Below are 17,444 nucleotides of genomic sequence, written 5' to 3' on the forward strand. Positions count from 1 at the left end.
GGGTTCGATCCTCAGCACCACATACAAACAAAGATGTTGTGTCCGCCAAGAACTAAAAAATAAATAAATAAATAAACCTCTCTGTGTCTCTCTCTCTCTCTCTCTTTAAAAAAAAAAGAAAAAAGAAAAAAAGAAAAAGAAGGTAAACAAACATAGTGAGTAGAATCCTAAAAATTATACAATGCAGCAACACTTCAAGGCTTTACTGTTTGAAAGTCACCTGCCAAATTCTGGGGAGATTTCAATAGGCTAACTAAAGATGGTTATTATTACTATTAATAAACACTCAATATGAAAGACTGGGGCAATGTCCAAAGTACAATGCAATCACTTATAGGCAATGTCTTAGATTATGTAAAAGATATGGCTATTAAAAACTGTTTTATATACACTAAATCTATCTCACTAAGTATCATAAAAGCTATTAAAATGCAAAATACTAGGGCTAGGGGTGTAGTTTAGTGGTAGAGTTCTTGCCTAGGATGTGTGAGGCCCTAGGTTCAATCACCAGTACGGAGTGAAAAATAAAAGATGTAAAATACTAATGATGGGCAGAGTAAACAAAAACAAGAGAGACATCAATCTTTACTACTGTGTTAACAGTTGAAGAGCTAAATTTTAGACTCAAAGTGCCTGGATTGAATCCCAGGCCCATCACTTCCTAACTGTATCACCTTGGGCAAGTAATGAAACCTGTTTCTGCTTTCCCATGTGTAAAATGAGAAAGATAACAGTATCTATCTCTTAGGGCTGATATGAGGATTCAACTAGTTAATCCAAATATTTAAAATACAGCTTGCTATACAATGCTAACTATTAAGTAATATTGAAACAGGAGACGCTCCACATAGAGTTGGGATATGGCTCAGTGGTCAAGTGCCCCTGAGTTCAATCCTGAGTACCAAAAAAATAAAAAAATAAAAAGAAATTCAAATTTCAAATTCCACATTAACTTTCTTTAAAAGATCTAGGATTCCTTTTCTACACAGTGCTAATTGTAACTTAAAATAACTTGGCAAGCAATCAAAGCTGATGTAATTACATTGGGAACAGCTATTTAGTCTGACAAAAATTGAACCCCAAAAGTAAGGACAGTAAAGTTCCCCTCTCATAGATGGCTAATAAACCTCAACAAACAAAAAAGTTTAAGGTGAGAAAATCATACCCACATAAGATGCTCTTGGAATGATTTATTAAAGTTTTTTGAACTTCAGTTTTACCTAGACACATTGCAATCAAAATCTTGACCTTCATATAAGGAGTCAAGGAAACAATTGGCACTTCCTAAAGTTGACAAAGAATGTTTTGCGACTTCAGCGCTGTTCATCAGTTTCATCATGGTTCGGGCATTTCCCCTCACATCATGTTTGAAGGACCTAAATTAAAAACATAGCCTTTGAAATTTAAAATTACTGGGTCATTTAGAATTTAATGAAATTAAAACCTAATATTTGCTCTTAGAGCAATAATAAATTTATGAGTCAATATTACATACCAGATGTTAGTATTTGGCTTCTAATCCCTCTAAACTTTCCTAGGGATATTTTTTGCAATTAAGAGAAGGGTCCATTTGAGAAATAACCAATTTACTTAATATTTTGAATTAGTGTATTATGTAACCACAATAATAGACAGTAATTTGAAGAATGTAGAATAGATATCCTTTTGCAGGTGAGACAGATAGAGGTTGAAGATTTATGTAATTGGGTCTGCCTCCTATCTCACCCTTTACAATCACAACATAACCACTGTTTTAATTGCATATAACTATCTTTTAAGCATTTAAAGAACCCCAAAACTTAAATATGCTTCTTGAAAGAAATTTGACACAGAAAATATGTAAAATTAAAGTTCCCCTATCTCCAATGTTCATTAATTTTTAAAACTGTTTGATCAATTGCTTTGTTAAAATGATAAAGCAGTGTAGATCTTCATTAAACAAGTGAGAAATTACCTTTTTTTCAACCAATGAGTGTGGTGAACTAGTGAAAATGCTATTTCAACTATAGTTTTGTTTTTTCCTTAGATTGTCAATGTCTAATACAATATAATAAAAGTATAATACATAAACATATAATAAACATGTAATATATTTAACTTTTGATATGTCCAAATAGGATCAACACTTTAAATGGAGTTATTACATATAGTAATAAGACTCAAATATTCTTTGTGGTAGATTCGTTAAAATAAATACTCCAAAAGATATTAACTCACTGGGATATGATGATAACAACACAATAAAGTCATCACCAGACCCAAACATTTCAGTGGCTATTGGTTCCTTTGCACTGAGTGAGAAATTCCAGTACCCTACACTAGGCAGCTTGGCCTTTTCATCCCAGGACATTGTAACTTTTCACTACCAAAAGGATGGGAATCTTGGGGTTGGGGTTTTGTAGCTCAGTGGTAGAGTGCCTGCCTGGCATGTGTGAGGTGCTGGGTTCGATCCTCAGCACCACATAAAAATAAATAAATAAAATAAGGTATTCCATCTACAACTAAAAAAAAAAGAATGGGAATCTTCTTGAATCTTCAGGCTGGATCCTCCCTGACCCCACTATCTCCTGCCAAGTCAAATGTACATAAGTTAGTACCCATCTTTCCTATTGGTAGTACCCATGCACTGAAAAAACCCATCTTCATTTGCAGCATAGTAATTTAAAGCAAATTAAGGAAAAAATTTTTTATACTTGAATAGCAGCCTCAATCAAAATGTATTATCTAGACCATTAAAACTCACCTTTGGAACTCAGAAGCTAGATACTGTGCTAAGGTTTCTGTGAAATGTGCACCACCGATGTTATCATCAGTGTTTGTCGAAAGAACCCGATACATTCCACTGTTAACTTCCATGACACTGAGAGATAAGGATGTTCCTCCAAGCTTAAATACCAAAATATTGCTTCAAGAGAAAGATAAAGTGAGTAGGCTATCAGAGAATCACAACATTCTAAAGCCAGGTGGGATGGTAGAAGTCACTTAACTTAATCCCTCTAAATTGCAAATGAAGAAACTGAAAATCTCAGAGGGAATAAGTTGTCTACAGTCCCTTAGATATAATCCAACTTTAACTTAGTGCTTCTGAATTCAGGCCAATGTTTTATATAATCATGCTAGTAAAACTATATTTTTCTGAGTAATCATAGTCCAAAACACTACTTTTCAAAATAAATCAAGAATTATAATAAATTTTAAGAGAACTGAATATAGAAATTCTATGTATTATGCAAGTTACTACAACACAGTCTATACAGATTAAAACATATACAAAACCAGAAGTTAATTTCTTATGTATCAAAATTCACACTTATTGATATTTCTATCTTCATCTAGTTTGCCTAAAAATAATTTCCTAATGATTTATACATATTAGTTTCTTCAACATGAGAAACTGAATGAGGTGAAACCATTAAGGAAAGTTAACACAATATATTATATCAATTAATTTCTCTAAAGTTTTGTGATCATCACACCTATTAAGACAAATGTTGACAACTAAATTGTAGTAAGTATATATTTACTATTTCACCATCAAAAGAATGGCAAATCTTCTCAGATCTTCAGGCTAGATTTCTCCCTATCTCTTGCCAACACAACCATACATAAAATATAATCACTTCTTCTAAGCATGTCTAATAATTGGAATTCATAGTAAAATGAACAATGTCATAGCTTCCATTGGAACTGGGCTGGACCTGTAATTTTCCAATATTCCTCCAATAGAGAGAAGTGCAGAAAAGATCAATCTCCCCTCCTGTTATGTCCTTTCCCTGCTTTCCCAATTATCTCTTTCTCAATAACTTGAAAAACTCTAGGTGGGAGGTGTATTCTCTCTCTCCATAAAGGTGAGGAATCACTGCATTATATAACAATCCCTATTTACATTATTTCTATAATCTAAAAAATTCTCAAAACTGAGAAAACTTATTACTGCAAATATGGTCTTTACCTTTTTCCAGTAGGGGAGTCTTGTCCGATTCCATAAGCAAGAAGAGCTGCAGATGGCTCATGTATTAAACGCAAAACATTAAATCCAGCAGCTCCAGCTGCTTCTCTGTGAACAATTTGCTTTCAATGAGTTTAATATCACAATGTTTAATCCTACACCTTTAGAAAAGCTCTGATAAAAAAGTATGCAATAGGGGCTGGGGTTGTGGCTCAGTGGTAGAGTGCTCGCCTCGCACGTGTGAGACCCTGGGTTTGATCCTCAGCACCACATAAAATAAATAAACAAAGTAAAGATGTTGTGCCCATGTATAACTAAAAAAAAATTTTTTTTAAAAAGTATGCAATAGCAAGGAAGATTTCACAAGTAGACATGAAGCAGACATGAAGTGCAAGAAAAGTAGAACATCTGAAATGGAAAGGACTCTTTCAAGAGTTCACTTTCTATTCAAAGTTACAGTGACAGTGTTCACAGTTCATTTTCTTTTTTTTTTAATATTGAGATTGAGAAAGCTTTTTTTTTTTAAAGAGAGAAAGAGAGAGAGAATTTTTTAATATTTATTTTTTAGTTTTCGGCGGACACAACATCTTTGTTTGTATGTGGTGCTGAGGATCGAACCCGGGCCGCACGCATGCCAGGCGAGTACACTACCACTTGAGCCACATCCCCAGCCCCCAGAGTTCATTTTCTTGACAAAGAAAATATTATGGGTTTATACAAAGTAAGAAAAATAAAGAACTCAAAATGTCCATGCTGGGCTGTGGTTATAACTCAGTGGTAGAGCACTTGCCTATAAATCAAGAATTATAATAAATTTTAAGACAACTGAATATAGAAATTCTATGTATTATGCAAGTTACTACAACACAGTCTATATAGATTAAAGCACATACAAAACCAGAAGTTAATTTCTTATGTGTGAGACACTGGGTTTGATCCTCAGCACTAAATAAAAATAAATAAGTAAATTAAATAAAGGTATAAAAAAAACCATCAGAGTGGCAAAATTAGAAAAAAAAAAGTCTATGCTAAGAAGAAAAAAGTTCACTTTTTCTGTGAATTCTTTTTGGGCTCTCAGTGTTTAGAAGAGATGCCCTCCTATGTGTTATTCAGAACTTTCACAATTCAAAACACTGATCACACTCTTCCCTAATTGTCCTGCTAATTCTGTGAGGTCAGAACCATGTCTTATTTATCTCCATGTATTCAAACTTGAATACAATGTGAATTAAATAGTAATCAATAAACACTGAAAAAAAAATCTAAGCTTAAAATTATTATTTTTATTTTTTAATTATACATGGACACAATATCATTATTTTGTTTATTTATTTTTACATGGTACTGAGGATTGAATCCAGTGCCTCATATGTGTGAGGCAAGCACTCTGCTACTGAGCCACAACCCCAGCCCCACCCAAGCTTAAAAATGTTATAAAGACATTAATATAAATTCATAAAACAGTTTGGAATTTTCCAATTTTTTAAAATCTAGGGTCACAGTTTTTAAAGGTAAATGTTGCAATCCTCTGTCTCAGAAGCAACTTCCATGCTTGTCAAAGCCCCTGATAAATCTCTGATGAAAAAGCAAAGGCATGTTTCCCAAATATTCTCATGATCATCCATAAACACGAAATGTTAACTATTTTTGTTTAGATGTTATGACTTAAGATGATGAAATAATCAGAAAATTTTGCACAATTGAACAGTCTATGTAATTCCCACATAAACCTTAATTACATGAAATAGGCAAAGTGATCCATAAACATCAGTTTAACTCAGTAATTAAGAACATTTCCAATCAAAACAGCTAATAGGGTACCACACGTGTAACTTTTTTGTTCTCTTGATATTTTGTAAAAGGAAATATTATTGCCATACGATGGTACTTATAAACATTATTTATTAGGTAAGGTTTTTTTTTTTTTTTTTTAATATTTTTTTAGTTGGAGGTGGACAAAATGCCTTTATTTTTCTGTGGTGCTGAGGATAAAACTCAGTGCCTCACCTGCACTAGGTGAGCACTATACCACTGAGCCACAACCCCAGCTCCAGGTAAGTTATTTTGAAATACAATTTTACCTTTTACTCTATAGTGATACCAAGAAATTTGTATTTCTCCTAATTAAGCATATAAGATAAACTCTGTAGTATACTTACCCAAGAGCATTTTTTTGTTTTTCTCCAAAGTCAAAGGGAACAGTAATAACTACATCATTTGCATCTGAGCCCAAGACAGAATGAGCTGTTTCTGTACATTAAAAAAAAAAGAAAGAAAAATAAATTTTGATGAGAAGAAAAATATTAAGCAATATTTTGAGATTTTTAAATTTATGCCAAAGATCATCTCACTAAACAAATATTCCAATTCACTGGACTGCCTTACCCTGTCAATTTTATAAATCATAAAGTATAATTTTGGTGATAGCTTGTGGACACAGAACTAGCCACTTTTCAAAGAGCCTGACTCCCCTCCAAATTTCAACCATCTTCCAAATTAGATTAATTTCATAGAGAACGAGCTACTAATGAGTCAATGTGAAGATATACCATCATGTTATTTCAATACAAGGGCTGCCTTCCACCTCACAGACTCATAAATGACCCTTATAAATAATCTATTCCAGAATTTCCCAGCTTGTTCATACCTATTTGATCTGCCTACACTCCTGTTCAAAGTGTGCTGATAATCTTAAGAGATATAATATTCGTCATTCATGTTTATTTGACTGCTGACTATTAGGAAGTTCTGAAAATGCTCATCTAACCCAAACCATTTACATTACAGTGTGGACAGGCCTACTCTAAAAATATGAAATTCTCTAAGTCAATGCTCAAAAAGTTTTGGATTTTGGAACATTTCAGATTTCAGATGTTTGGATTGGGGATGTTCAACTCCAAGACCTCTGCACATATCCTCAAATCTGAGGAACTCTGAATTCTGAAGCAATCCTGGTTCCAAGCATTTCACATAAAGGATACTCAATGTGAACATAACAAGAAAATCAAAGTCACAGAAGATAAGTCATTTAAATATCAAGGTTACAAAGTGAGCTAGTGGCCAAAACCAGTTCTATAATATAAGTTGGGTTCTACAGTCAGCTGTATACTCAGCTTCTCCCAAAAGCCAAAAGTATGTCATCTTTTTCTTAAGGTCAACTTTTTAAAGATCATTTAAAGTTAATTGTTTTCTCTTTTTGTTCAATACCTTTCATTTTACTAAATATCAGTCTGACAACATCTTCTGGATTAACAAATTTTGTTTCTTCTCCGGTATCTATTTCATATCGTAATTTCCCATTTTTCTCAACAACCTAGAAAAGAAATTATAATTGTGCTGAGCAATAATTTTTTAATATAGTTTCATATCAATATTACATGATCTTTGGCAATTACTTTGTGTGACAGGAAAGCAATAAGAGAACCATACTCACTAAACATTTACTTTCCATGATGTATTTCTGAGCTTGTGGGTCATCAGAGCTGTCCATAAAGAGAAATATAAAGATAGCTAATTATTAAAATTAGTATTGTAGATACGTAAAATTTAAAGATCACTACATTTTTCAATATCACTGGACAAATATTAAAATATCAACAAAATTATTAAACTGCTTAATAAAAAATTTTTTCAATTACAGAAAACAGAATTAAATGGAGTATTTAAATTTTTATAGTAATTCCACTAAAGTACTAAGCTCCACATTTGAAAGTAAATAACTCTTATTCTGATCTTGCCAATATATTTTGAGGCAGTTTTTCATAATGTCAATGATTTTATATCTTACAATTCCATGCCTGTAATCCTGAAGACCCAGCCACTGAGATAAAAAGGACAAAGGAGATAACATTGTAAACTAAGGGCAAAGATCTAACATCACCTTTGTGGCTAGATTTCTGAACAAAAAAATCAATACCCCAAATCAAAAGACCAAGCAAAAGTATAAATGTTTGTATATGGAAAGATAGTACTGCTATATCCAGTACAGACAGTTCTATAATATCCCATTCAGACTACTAAATAAATGTATATGGCAAAGAAAACAGGAAAGCAAAGACTGTTTTGTTGCTCAAGATTATATCAATTTACAGAGTATTTTCACATTTATTACCTATTTGACCCAATAATTCATTTGATGGCCACTATTTTAGAGATAAACAGGTTCAGAAAGGGGCAGACTCATAATTCAAAAAGGTGCAAATCCCCTCGGCCTTTCACCACTAATATTGTAAATGACCACTATACTTCTACCCCTGCAGGGATGAGAATCTCTGATCCTTAGCTAAATTCATCTAGAAGTTAAGATGAAATCAATTAGCATCTCTACTAGTAGTCATCCAAGTAGATATGGCTATTATACACAGAAACAGTCTAAATTGTATATTAAGAGCTAAAAATTAATATTGACTCATTGTGGGTTACACAACATATAAAGACCTTTAACCAGGTAAATAAGAGGAAGGCAAAAGGGTTTAAAATGGACTAATTTGGCTTATAATTCTAGTATACTTGCAGATTACTCTTCCTTTTCTATTCCCTAAAAAAATCAACTAATGGGAGGAGAAACAGGTTAGGAGCCAGCCCAAAGTGACATAGTTAAGTAAAGGCTGGCATCCAGATATTCAATACAAAGTTTAGTATTCAATAAATCCTCTGCTCCTTTTTTCTAAACCAATATTAAGACAACATTCCAAATATTTTTAGGGAAAAAAAGATGAAGTGTGCCTAGTGGGATTTTACACCAATACTACAATTTCAGCATGACACTTTGACACTGGCTATTTTCTTTAGGACAGAATTAAAGTCAACCAAGATAATTTATTCAACTATGTGTAGGTTATCTACCACTTGGGATAATTTTCAAGGAAAGATATTTTTATTCAATTCACAGATCTCTTAGAAATAGAAAATGATTTCTTAATTGCCATGCAAAGAGGCCCTCTTTTATATGCAAACAGAAAGCACATGTTGCTCTTAAGGCCACATACAGGCAAGACACTAGAGACTCAAAAGCAGAGATATGGAAAGCAGAGAATGGAGGTGACACAGATGCACAGATATCTTCAGAAAGTAGCGGACTGACCCACAACTACACACAAGTAAAAACTTTATTTGTCCACACTCGGATTAAATTACTTAACAGAAAAACAAACGTGGTGGAAGCTGGTCTACATAGCACCTCATTCATATCATGGTCTTTAGGAGGCAGCATGAATCCTACCATTGCATCACAAACTTTACCAGTAATACCACTTTTTCCTCTTCCTCAAGTAACCCTTACAGTCATCAAGCCCCCAGGCATGGCACACACCAGCACTCAAGTGCTACAGGGTCTCCATCCCCACTCCTATTACATTTTAGTGCCTACATGTCTAACAGTGCTTTTACATTCATCTGTTCATTGGATCCTCACAACACCCCTGTGAGGTAGGTAGAACAATTGTTAGTTTCTCACTTTAGTAGTAATGGTTGGGCCTGGGGCTTAGGTAGGATTCCCAGCTTGCTTTCTTGCACATGGTCTCCCTTTATTACAAATTCTCTCCCTTTAATATTCTTAGCATATTTTCCTACTACTTCTTAAGGACCTTTCCCTTAACTTTTATTCCCACATTATGGTTATTTCACCTGTTAGATATTCACAATCTATCACCAAAGTTTAATTCCACTTATGTTCTTCAGCACTTTATTATCTCAAGTAAATCCCTGCCTATGTACTTTGCTACAATTAGTAGTTTTATATGGGACAGGTCCAACTCTCCTTCAAGTACTTCCCTGTTTTCCCATATAATCTATTTATCTACATTAGTGTTAGCCAGTTATAACTGACACATCTTTCCACATAACGGCCTAAAACAATTTAAACAATGGAGATATATATATATATATATATCCATTTCAATGCCTTAACACATGCTTCTTGAAAGTAAGGAATCTGTAGGCATGATGCAGTGCTTAGAAGTTCATGGGTACATTAATAAACATTAATACCATAGGGTGCTCCCTTAAAATACAATTGTTGCCAGTCTTTCAAACATACATTAATATGCTGCTGTGACTGAAAATGACAATTAAGGTTTCATTTTCATTTTTCTTTTATTATGCTATTAATTTTTAAGAACTGAATTTATTAAGAACTGAAAGTTACTAGGAAGAAAATCATCTAGTACAAATCTCTCAAGTAAGAAATAAACAAATAGTGGCACAAAAAGGGCAAGTGATTTGCCCCATGAAACAAACCATGACAGATAGTCTAGGAGTTCTAACTAGATTCCAGTGCATTCTACCACACCAGCTGGTTCACATATCTACCAGTCATTTATCAGAGCAGCTTGCTTGTTAGCTAGCTGTTCACAATTTCAGGTAGGTCCTACTTTTGTATTTCTTTATCTATTTGCACTTCTGGGATTTAGATATGAACCCAGACCTGCAGTGTACAAAACAAAACCTCTCCCTATGTACTTCCATCCCACCTCCCAGATTCTTGACTGCAGGAAACTTTTTAAATCCAAGACTCCTATTTGAATTTTCTGAAAGTACTAAGTAAACCACTGACGGTTTTAAGTAATGACTTTCCTTCTGAAGTAAACTGGAAGGGTTGCTTATCACACTAGACAATGTGTGTGCTTGGGTGAGGAAGTGTTTAATAAGGGCTGTGCGTAAAGGGAGTTATCTATTTGCAGGCTGTTCCTGTCCACAACACCCTCTAATGTTCTCAGAGCTAACAGGAAACAAAGCTGTTCTCTTCCACTAGATGCCACTAACTACTTGAACTTTTATTTATACCACTTTAGAAAAAGTGATTGACTATGGAAAGTTCCCTGAAAGGAAAGTTTGCTAGGACTTGCCCTTTATAACATGCTAGACAAAAAATAAATAAAATAAAAATAAACCAAAACCAAAACCAAAGCCAAAAAAGAACAAAATTAGCTAATAGTAAGTTGGAAATTGACATAATCCAAATTGTTTCCCAAATGTTCCAATGGCAACCAAAATTTAAAGATATAACCTGTGCACACAAAGGAATCCAAATGATATGAAATGCAAAGAATTTACTTACACTTACTATTTTATAAAACAGCCAATATTTCACCATATTAAAGATTATCAATATGAACCATAATGCACTATTTTGGTTCCTAGTCAGTTCTTAATTATATCCTTATCTTGAAAGAAGACTAAGAACTAGTAAAATGAAGGAGGGAAAGCTGGTTTGTCTACTAAAATAGGGCACCTACTAGTAGATATGTCAGAGACACGGCAGTGAAATTATAGAAGACAAATACATGTTGTGCCTATACTAGTCTAATGAGCCACAGAGGGATTTAATAATTAAGATCTCATACTCCATGAAGCAAATTAAACAAGTCAAGATTCAAGCAATGAGGTCATGGTACATGGCCATATTGTAAACTAATGTGCTCACCCTGGCCTTGCCAAAGCCAAGGTTATATGTGTAATAACTTACATGTGTATAGTGCTTTTAAACATTTAAACTTTTCACATCTATTAGCCATCTGATCCTCACAACAACCCTGTGAGGTAGGCAGGGCAGGAGTTATTATCTATCCACCATTTTACAGATGGGGAAACTGTTGCAGAGAGGTAAAGTAAATTGCCTCATATCTGTGACAAAGCCAGGACAAGTTAGCTCACTTGAACTTGGCTCCATCTATTTTCTACTAGGCCACCCCTCACACTTCTGAAAGGTCTTTCAATTAGTGGAGAATCCCAGGAAAAGGAATTTACAAGCTGACTCCCTACTACTATATTAATGGTTCGTCTACTCTTTTTTTCTGAGGATATAGAAAAGAAGTCAGAGTACCAGAAGACAGGTATTGGAAGTAGATTTCTACCGTTTAGGAAATATATCCTTTTTAAACCAGTTCCTAGCTTTTGGTATTTGAAATCAACCTTTGAAGCAACTTTTCGAGCCCTAGCTGAAAAGCACCAGTTGCCTCTTCCACTGCTGTCGCCAGGCGTCTGACTGCGATGACAGCATCCCTGCGCAGCTCATTGGCAGCGTCTTGCTGGGCACTGGCCTCCTCACCAATAGCAATCAACCTGTCCAGTTTTTCTTCCTCACGCTTTGAAAGTTCTCGTGCCAATCTCCTGTTTTCTGCCAACTCAGCTGCAATAGTTCTGGCCACTGACCGCCTTCTTCGCCTTGCCCACTTTGGAGGGGGCTCACTGGTCAAAGGCCTATCCTCGCCAGAGACAAAACCAACTCTGGAAGAGGAGACCGGAGGCCGCGGTGTGGAGGCTACACAAGGAGTGTTTCGGCTGGTGCTGGTGCAGGGACTGGGTTCACCCGACATACCCCGTCTGGTCATAGGGCTGCTCTGACAGAGAGCAGCTGCACCTCTGAAAAGGTTGTGGGAGCTGCTGTAGCTGGGGGTCCCTTGAGAGCACCCTGAAAAACAAAGCAACAACGTTGCAAAGAGGACACTCCTGGTAAGGGAAAGCTTGGAGCCAGCAGCAGAGTTACAGCAGAGTTTTGAGACATTTACAAAACTAGGATGATTCTTGGAAAGGCCTCTCTCCACAAGAGAATGGAAATCATTCTTCAGTCTGGACATTTTGGCCTATTGTTGTCTCAACTCCAAAAATTCCCCCCCTGCCTTGCCAAACCCCTTTCTACTAGCTATCCAACCCATTTGATTACCACAAATTCTGAACTCCCCATAAGAAATAATGGGGAAATGCTTTTTGGTTCTAAAAAGAATGTCTTCCATTTTCGTTCCAAGAATTAAGGAGTTCTAATTTCTTACATACCTAGGGTGGTGGCTTTTTAAAACCTTGAGCCCTTTATCTTATTATGAAGTTTTAAAAAAAGGGTGGGATTGGGGCAGGAATAAGGCCTATGCTAAAGAGGGCACTATCCAACTACTCATTGCTGTTTGGAACCAAGTGACTCCGAGACCCCAATTCTTCACATGCTTGGGAGTTACCTGCACCCGAGGATTCAGCCCAGGAGTCCTCGAGGTCACTGGATTCTTGCATCCGGTCACTGATTCTCAGCTGACAATCCTCATCTGATTCCTTAACTGTTTTCAAGATAGTCTGACGATCAGCTGTCTGATTCCTTTTTGCTTTCAGAATGCTGGTTCCCTCTTCCCCTGGGATGTCAGAGGCAACTAAGTTCTGATCACAGTGCTTGGCCCAAGCAGCAGCCTCCATTAAGTTGTCTGGGTCAGTCACTATCTGATTTCGGAGAAGCTGATCCAACGTATCATAAAATGGACAGTGAGGTGGATCACCCATACTTGTGGCATGGGCAACATAGGCCTTTAAATATAATGCCTTCAGAACTTTAAACTTGGAGCGGCACTGTCGTTCGGTGCGGCGGAAGCCTTCCTGCTGCATTCGCTTAGACACAGCCTGATAGACATCTGCATTATGATGCACAGTCTGGAGGCGTTGAATATATTCTGCCTCGCCTAGTATGGAGAGAAGAGTTCGTGTCTCCTGTCTGGACCACCGGATGCCCGCACTGCTATTAGAAGTGGCCATAGTGGGTTGGGAAGGAAGGAAGGAAGGCTACTGAAGCAAGCTCCTGGCAGCAAGGTGCAAATTTGAAGGTGTGGGGAAGCTCTGTGTACTCTCAGTACCTTTCCAGGAGCCAGCCGATTCTTCCCTCTCAGGGCTAATTGTTGAGATGCCAGGTCCAAGGACCGCATTTCTGGCTGGAAAGCCACAGGGGAATGAGAGTTACAGGGAGGGTGTAAGGATCATTTGGCAGCAAATTAAGTAATGCTACCTGTGAGTAGATCATAAATAGGCATGAGGCCAAGACTGAGAAAGCCCAACTTTGGGAGTTTGCCCAGGGTGGGTACTGGATCAGGGGCTTCACAAAAAAAAAACTGGCTTCCCCACAAAGAGCCAAATGCTTTCAAGGTTAACACCTAGTACAATTATGGATCTGTAAAAAATCCCCATCCTCTAGTAAGTAGACAGGCTAAAGAGAAAAATACCCTGGAACATGAGGTAACTAACTCTAGAGAAGTACTGGCAGGACCATGGTGTAAGCAAAATATATCTGAAGGATACTTGTCCTTTATTAACCTTAACCCAACTAGCATGCTGTGGCTATTTGTTATCCATCTGACTGCCACTATTGCACTTCTTTACTAAAAGGTTACTTTCAGGGCCAGAAAAGTGAGTTTAAGGTGTTCTGCTAATGTAACACTTTCCGCATAACATGGCAGAAGACAGCTACTTCATTACTCTAACCATCCACCCCCAAATAGCAGCATAAAAGAAACAAAACAAAATACACCTATATATTATTGGCTATCAGGCAACATCTATGCAAATATTCTGTATCTTGGCTATATCAGTATCTGTATCTTGATTGTGATATTGTCCTACAATTATGCAAGAAGTTACTATTGGTGGAACTGGTAAATTCAATAATATATTGGATGCTTCTGTTTATTTCTTACCACAGCATGTAAAATCACAATTATCTCAAGAAATCAAATTGTTGGCTTCTCAGCGATTCCGGCTTCAAGACCTATTATAATCACTTGCTTTTTTCCAGTTCATGATTTGAAAAATATTTGACACTAGCCAATTTGTTTCTAGCATGCTTTGAACTAAGTTTTACCAACAGGTAAAAGGATATGGGAATAAATTTTTCATCACAAATATCTGAATTCTCTCCAAAATGCTACAATTTTTGGCTTAGTCTCTGGACATCCTAAGGTAAAAATATCAAGTTGTATTTAATTAAACACAGGCAAGAGATAATTTTATAAAACCCTGCACATGTAATAGAAATAAACATCAATCTGTAATCTCTAAATCTTAAAATCAACACAAGGATATGTCCACTTAAATTTTCATTAGATAAAACAGAAAGTCAAGGGCTGCAGGTATAGCTCAATGGTAGAACAACTTGTGCATGTAGCTGGGTTCAATACCGGGCACTAGTAGGGAGGCAGGGAAAGGACAGAACCTGGGGCTGAGGATTAGGAAACCTGAACTGCAGTCTTACCTACTTCACCTTTCTAATTAATTTAAATATGCCACCACTTCCACGTACCATGATTTGTTCATCCACAAATGGGGAAGAACAGTACCTGCCCTACCAATTTCTATAGAGATGTTCAGAGGATGAAATAAAATAATAGATGTGAAAGCATCTGAAAATTTAAAAAACACTCTATCAGGTACTACTACTCTAGTGAAGGAAAACCATTAATTATTATGATAATCTATAATTTGAGGAGACAGAAGTCTGAGGAAGCAAGCCTCTTTAATCTTCTAATTAAAGTGAGAACAGATGATTAACCTGATTCTTACATAAGACATTAATTAAACTGTTTCTCTAATGATTAAATTTGAAAGCCAACTGGAAAAGTCAGTTCCCAGAAAGTGTCAGAGGGCCTTAAGAAAGAAAATCAATAGCATCTACATAAATTATGACCAATTATAATGGATCTTGAAAAATCCAAGCACCATGCAATGAAATCTTCAAGTTCCCACAAAATCTTTCAAGTTCCCTCAGTTAAAAAAAAAAGTAATTATATAAAAATGTGAAAAGTCCAAATTACCACCTCTGGCACTCAATACCAGCAGATCTGTCAGCAAGAAATCAAATATCTAAGTGAATTCCATCCTTGATAAGATCCAACAATAATAATCAAAAGGAATAGTCCTACTGGGGTAGTCTCAAAGGACTCAGTCATAAAAAGCAACAAAATAACAAACTGTGATGTTTCTAGTTCCATTTAATTTCATATTAAGCCTAGAATTTATAAACATGTTTTTGTTACCGTATTTAAAAATATCATTTTGTTCCATACCTTCTGCCAAGGATCTGCTTTACTTTCATTACTGTATTTGAAATATTTCTTATTCTACTTTGTTTTGCTGCCAATCCCACCACCTGAAAAAGAGCAACATATATAATGCATGTAATTTTTCATTATTTCTAAATACAAAAATGAGGAGAACTGTACCTCTTCGTTTTCTGAGTAAGCAACAACAGCTGGAGTAACTCTATCACCTGCATCATTTGCAACCACACCAGCCCGGCCATCCTAGAGAAAAACACAACAGTATTAGTTCTTTTAAAATAAATGTGGGCCAGTATTTGCCATCTAGATGGAAAGAAAAGTTACTATTATCAATATTTTAAAATGGTAGGTTTAATTACCACTACTAATTTCCTAGGTTTTATGGTAGGTTAACTTCCATAACAACTGCCTCCGTTTTTCAGTCTGCTCTGCAAAGTCAACTATTGAATCAAACATAATAACAACCTTGCTATACAAGATAATAGCAAGCATCTATTACATCAGGCTATCTATCTCCTACAAATACATCTTTCTTCCCTTTTCCACAAATTAAGTAGTACTAATCCCTGTGGACTTTTCTTAACAAAACATTTGACATTTAAATGCAGGACTAGGAACAAGGGAATTCGTTATGATTTTCCCTCTATCTTGTTATTGATGAGAAAGGCCACAACTCCTTGTTGAACTCTCAGAAAGTCCATGTCCGAGGAGCACTTCCGATCTAGTTGCTTCACAGCCACGCGCGCGGGGCTCACTTCCAGAGCTTCGCACCCCTTCCCTCTGGATCCCAGACACAAGGCGAAACTCAGAAAGTCCTGTGGCCCTGACGTCAAAAGGACTGCCCACCCCTAGGAATCCTGAGATCGTGACGTCACCGAGCCCCCTCTGAGCATCCGCAGCCCTGATATCACTAAGACCCCTCCGGAATCCTGTGGCCAGGACCTCACGGGGATCTCTCCTGGCATCCTGCGGTATTGATATATCCAAACATCTCTGCCTCGGGGATTCCTCTGGGTATTCTGAGGCACTGAGGTCTCCCGAAACCCTCTAGGCATCCTCTGACCACATCCCCGAGACCTCTCCAAGCAATCCCTACAGCTACGAAATCTCCAGGCCTCCTCCGGGCACCGTGTGACCCTGACATCCTTGGAACCCCTCTGGGCATCTGCGGCCCTGTACTCCCGGCTTCTTTTAGCTCCGACGTCCCCAGGATACCGTTGGGCATCCCCGAAACCTGAGCATCTGCGAAGACAGAAGCCTCAACCAGGTCGCAGCGGGCTTGCCAAATAAGCCGCGGGGGACGAGGCCGGGCCTTTTCGGCCCTTCGCCTCCAAGCGACGTTTGTAGGCCGTCAACTCGGCGTCTTTACCTGCATATAACTCGGTGCCGAGAACGGGGTACCTGACATGAAATCCAGAGCCCAGCATCCTCAGCGTCTCACCTTATAGACGGCCACACAGGCTGATGTGCAGCCCAGGTGGACTCCGATGGCCGCCATGAGGCGGCAAGGACAGCGGCGGCAGTAACTAAGGGACCCCCAGAGGCAACAGCTACCCGCCACAGAACAGCCCCATCAGGCACCGCGGAGACTTCACGTTCCCGCCCGCCCACTGCGTCCGGTCTGTCGAGCCAGCCTCCCGCGTTGCCACCAATCAGCGTGAAGGTCCCGCCTTCCTTTCCGAAAAGTCAGCGAA

General features: G+C 37.2%; 2 protein-coding genes across 5 annotated transcripts in view; both read right to left on the bottom strand.

The window, feature by feature from the left end:
- The window catches only part of Hspa14 (heat shock protein family A (Hsp70) member 14), a 30,170-nt gene extending 12,830 nt beyond the window's left edge, over positions 1-17,340 (bottom strand). Inside the window, exons 1-9 of one of the 3 annotated variants that reach the window (XM_076873046.1) lie at positions 17,192-17,340; positions 15,913-15,993; positions 15,757-15,839; positions 7,383-7,431; positions 7,157-7,262; positions 6,109-6,199; positions 3,953-4,057; positions 2,744-2,905; positions 1,221-1,376 (exon numbers count right to left, since the gene is read on the bottom strand). In XM_076873046.1, coding sequence (XP_076729161.1) covers positions 1,221-1,376; positions 2,744-2,905; positions 3,953-4,057; positions 6,109-6,199; positions 7,157-7,262; positions 7,383-7,431; positions 15,757-15,839; positions 15,913-15,993; positions 17,192-17,248 — 890 coding nt within the window. In that variant the 5' untranslated portion in view covers positions 17,249-17,340. Of the gene's footprint in view, positions 1-1,220; positions 1,377-2,743; positions 2,906-3,952; positions 4,058-6,108; positions 6,200-7,156; positions 7,263-7,382; positions 7,432-13,557; positions 13,633-15,756; positions 15,840-15,912; positions 15,994-17,191 lie in introns of those variants that run through there. The other 2 variants (XM_076873047.1, XM_076873048.1) reach the window with 2 other exon arrangements.
- Positions 11,154-15,769, bottom strand: Msantd7 (Myb/SANT DNA binding domain containing 7). 2 transcript variants are annotated; one of them, XM_076873050.1, is made up of 2 exons: positions 15,757-15,769; positions 11,154-12,359 (listed from the first exon to the last, which is right to left on the bottom strand). In XM_076873050.1, exon 2 carries the CDS (start codon positions 12,277-12,279, stop codon positions 11,836-11,838), a length of 444 nt encoding a protein of 147 aa, XP_076729165.1. In that variant the 5' UTR covers positions 12,280-12,359; positions 15,757-15,769; the 3' UTR covers positions 11,154-11,835. The 2 variants fall into 2 exon arrangements, with proteins under 2 accessions (XP_076729165.1, XP_076729164.1); XM_076873049.1 differs by lacking the exon at positions 15,757-15,769 and adding an exon at positions 12,898-13,546.
- Positions 17,341-17,444: the final 104 nt, after the last annotated feature.

The sequence above is a fragment of the Callospermophilus lateralis genome, chromosome 13, assembly GCF_048772815.1.
Source record: "Callospermophilus lateralis isolate mCalLat2 chromosome 13, mCalLat2.hap1, whole genome shotgun sequence".
Taxonomy (NCBI): Eukaryota; Metazoa; Chordata; class Mammalia; order Rodentia; family Sciuridae; genus Callospermophilus; species Callospermophilus lateralis.

What these genes read in the sequence shown, in the direction of transcription:
- Msantd7 (XM_076873049.1), bottom strand. Translation starts at nt 13,459, where the DNA reads ATGGCCACTTCTAATAGCAGTGCGGGCATCCGGTGGTCCAGACAGGAG. An exon ending in GGCTGAATCCTCGGGTGCAG is followed by an intron (nt 12,360 to 12,897) that starts GTAACTCCCAAG and finishes TTTGTTTTTCAG; the next exon opens with GGTGCTCTCAAGGGACCCCC.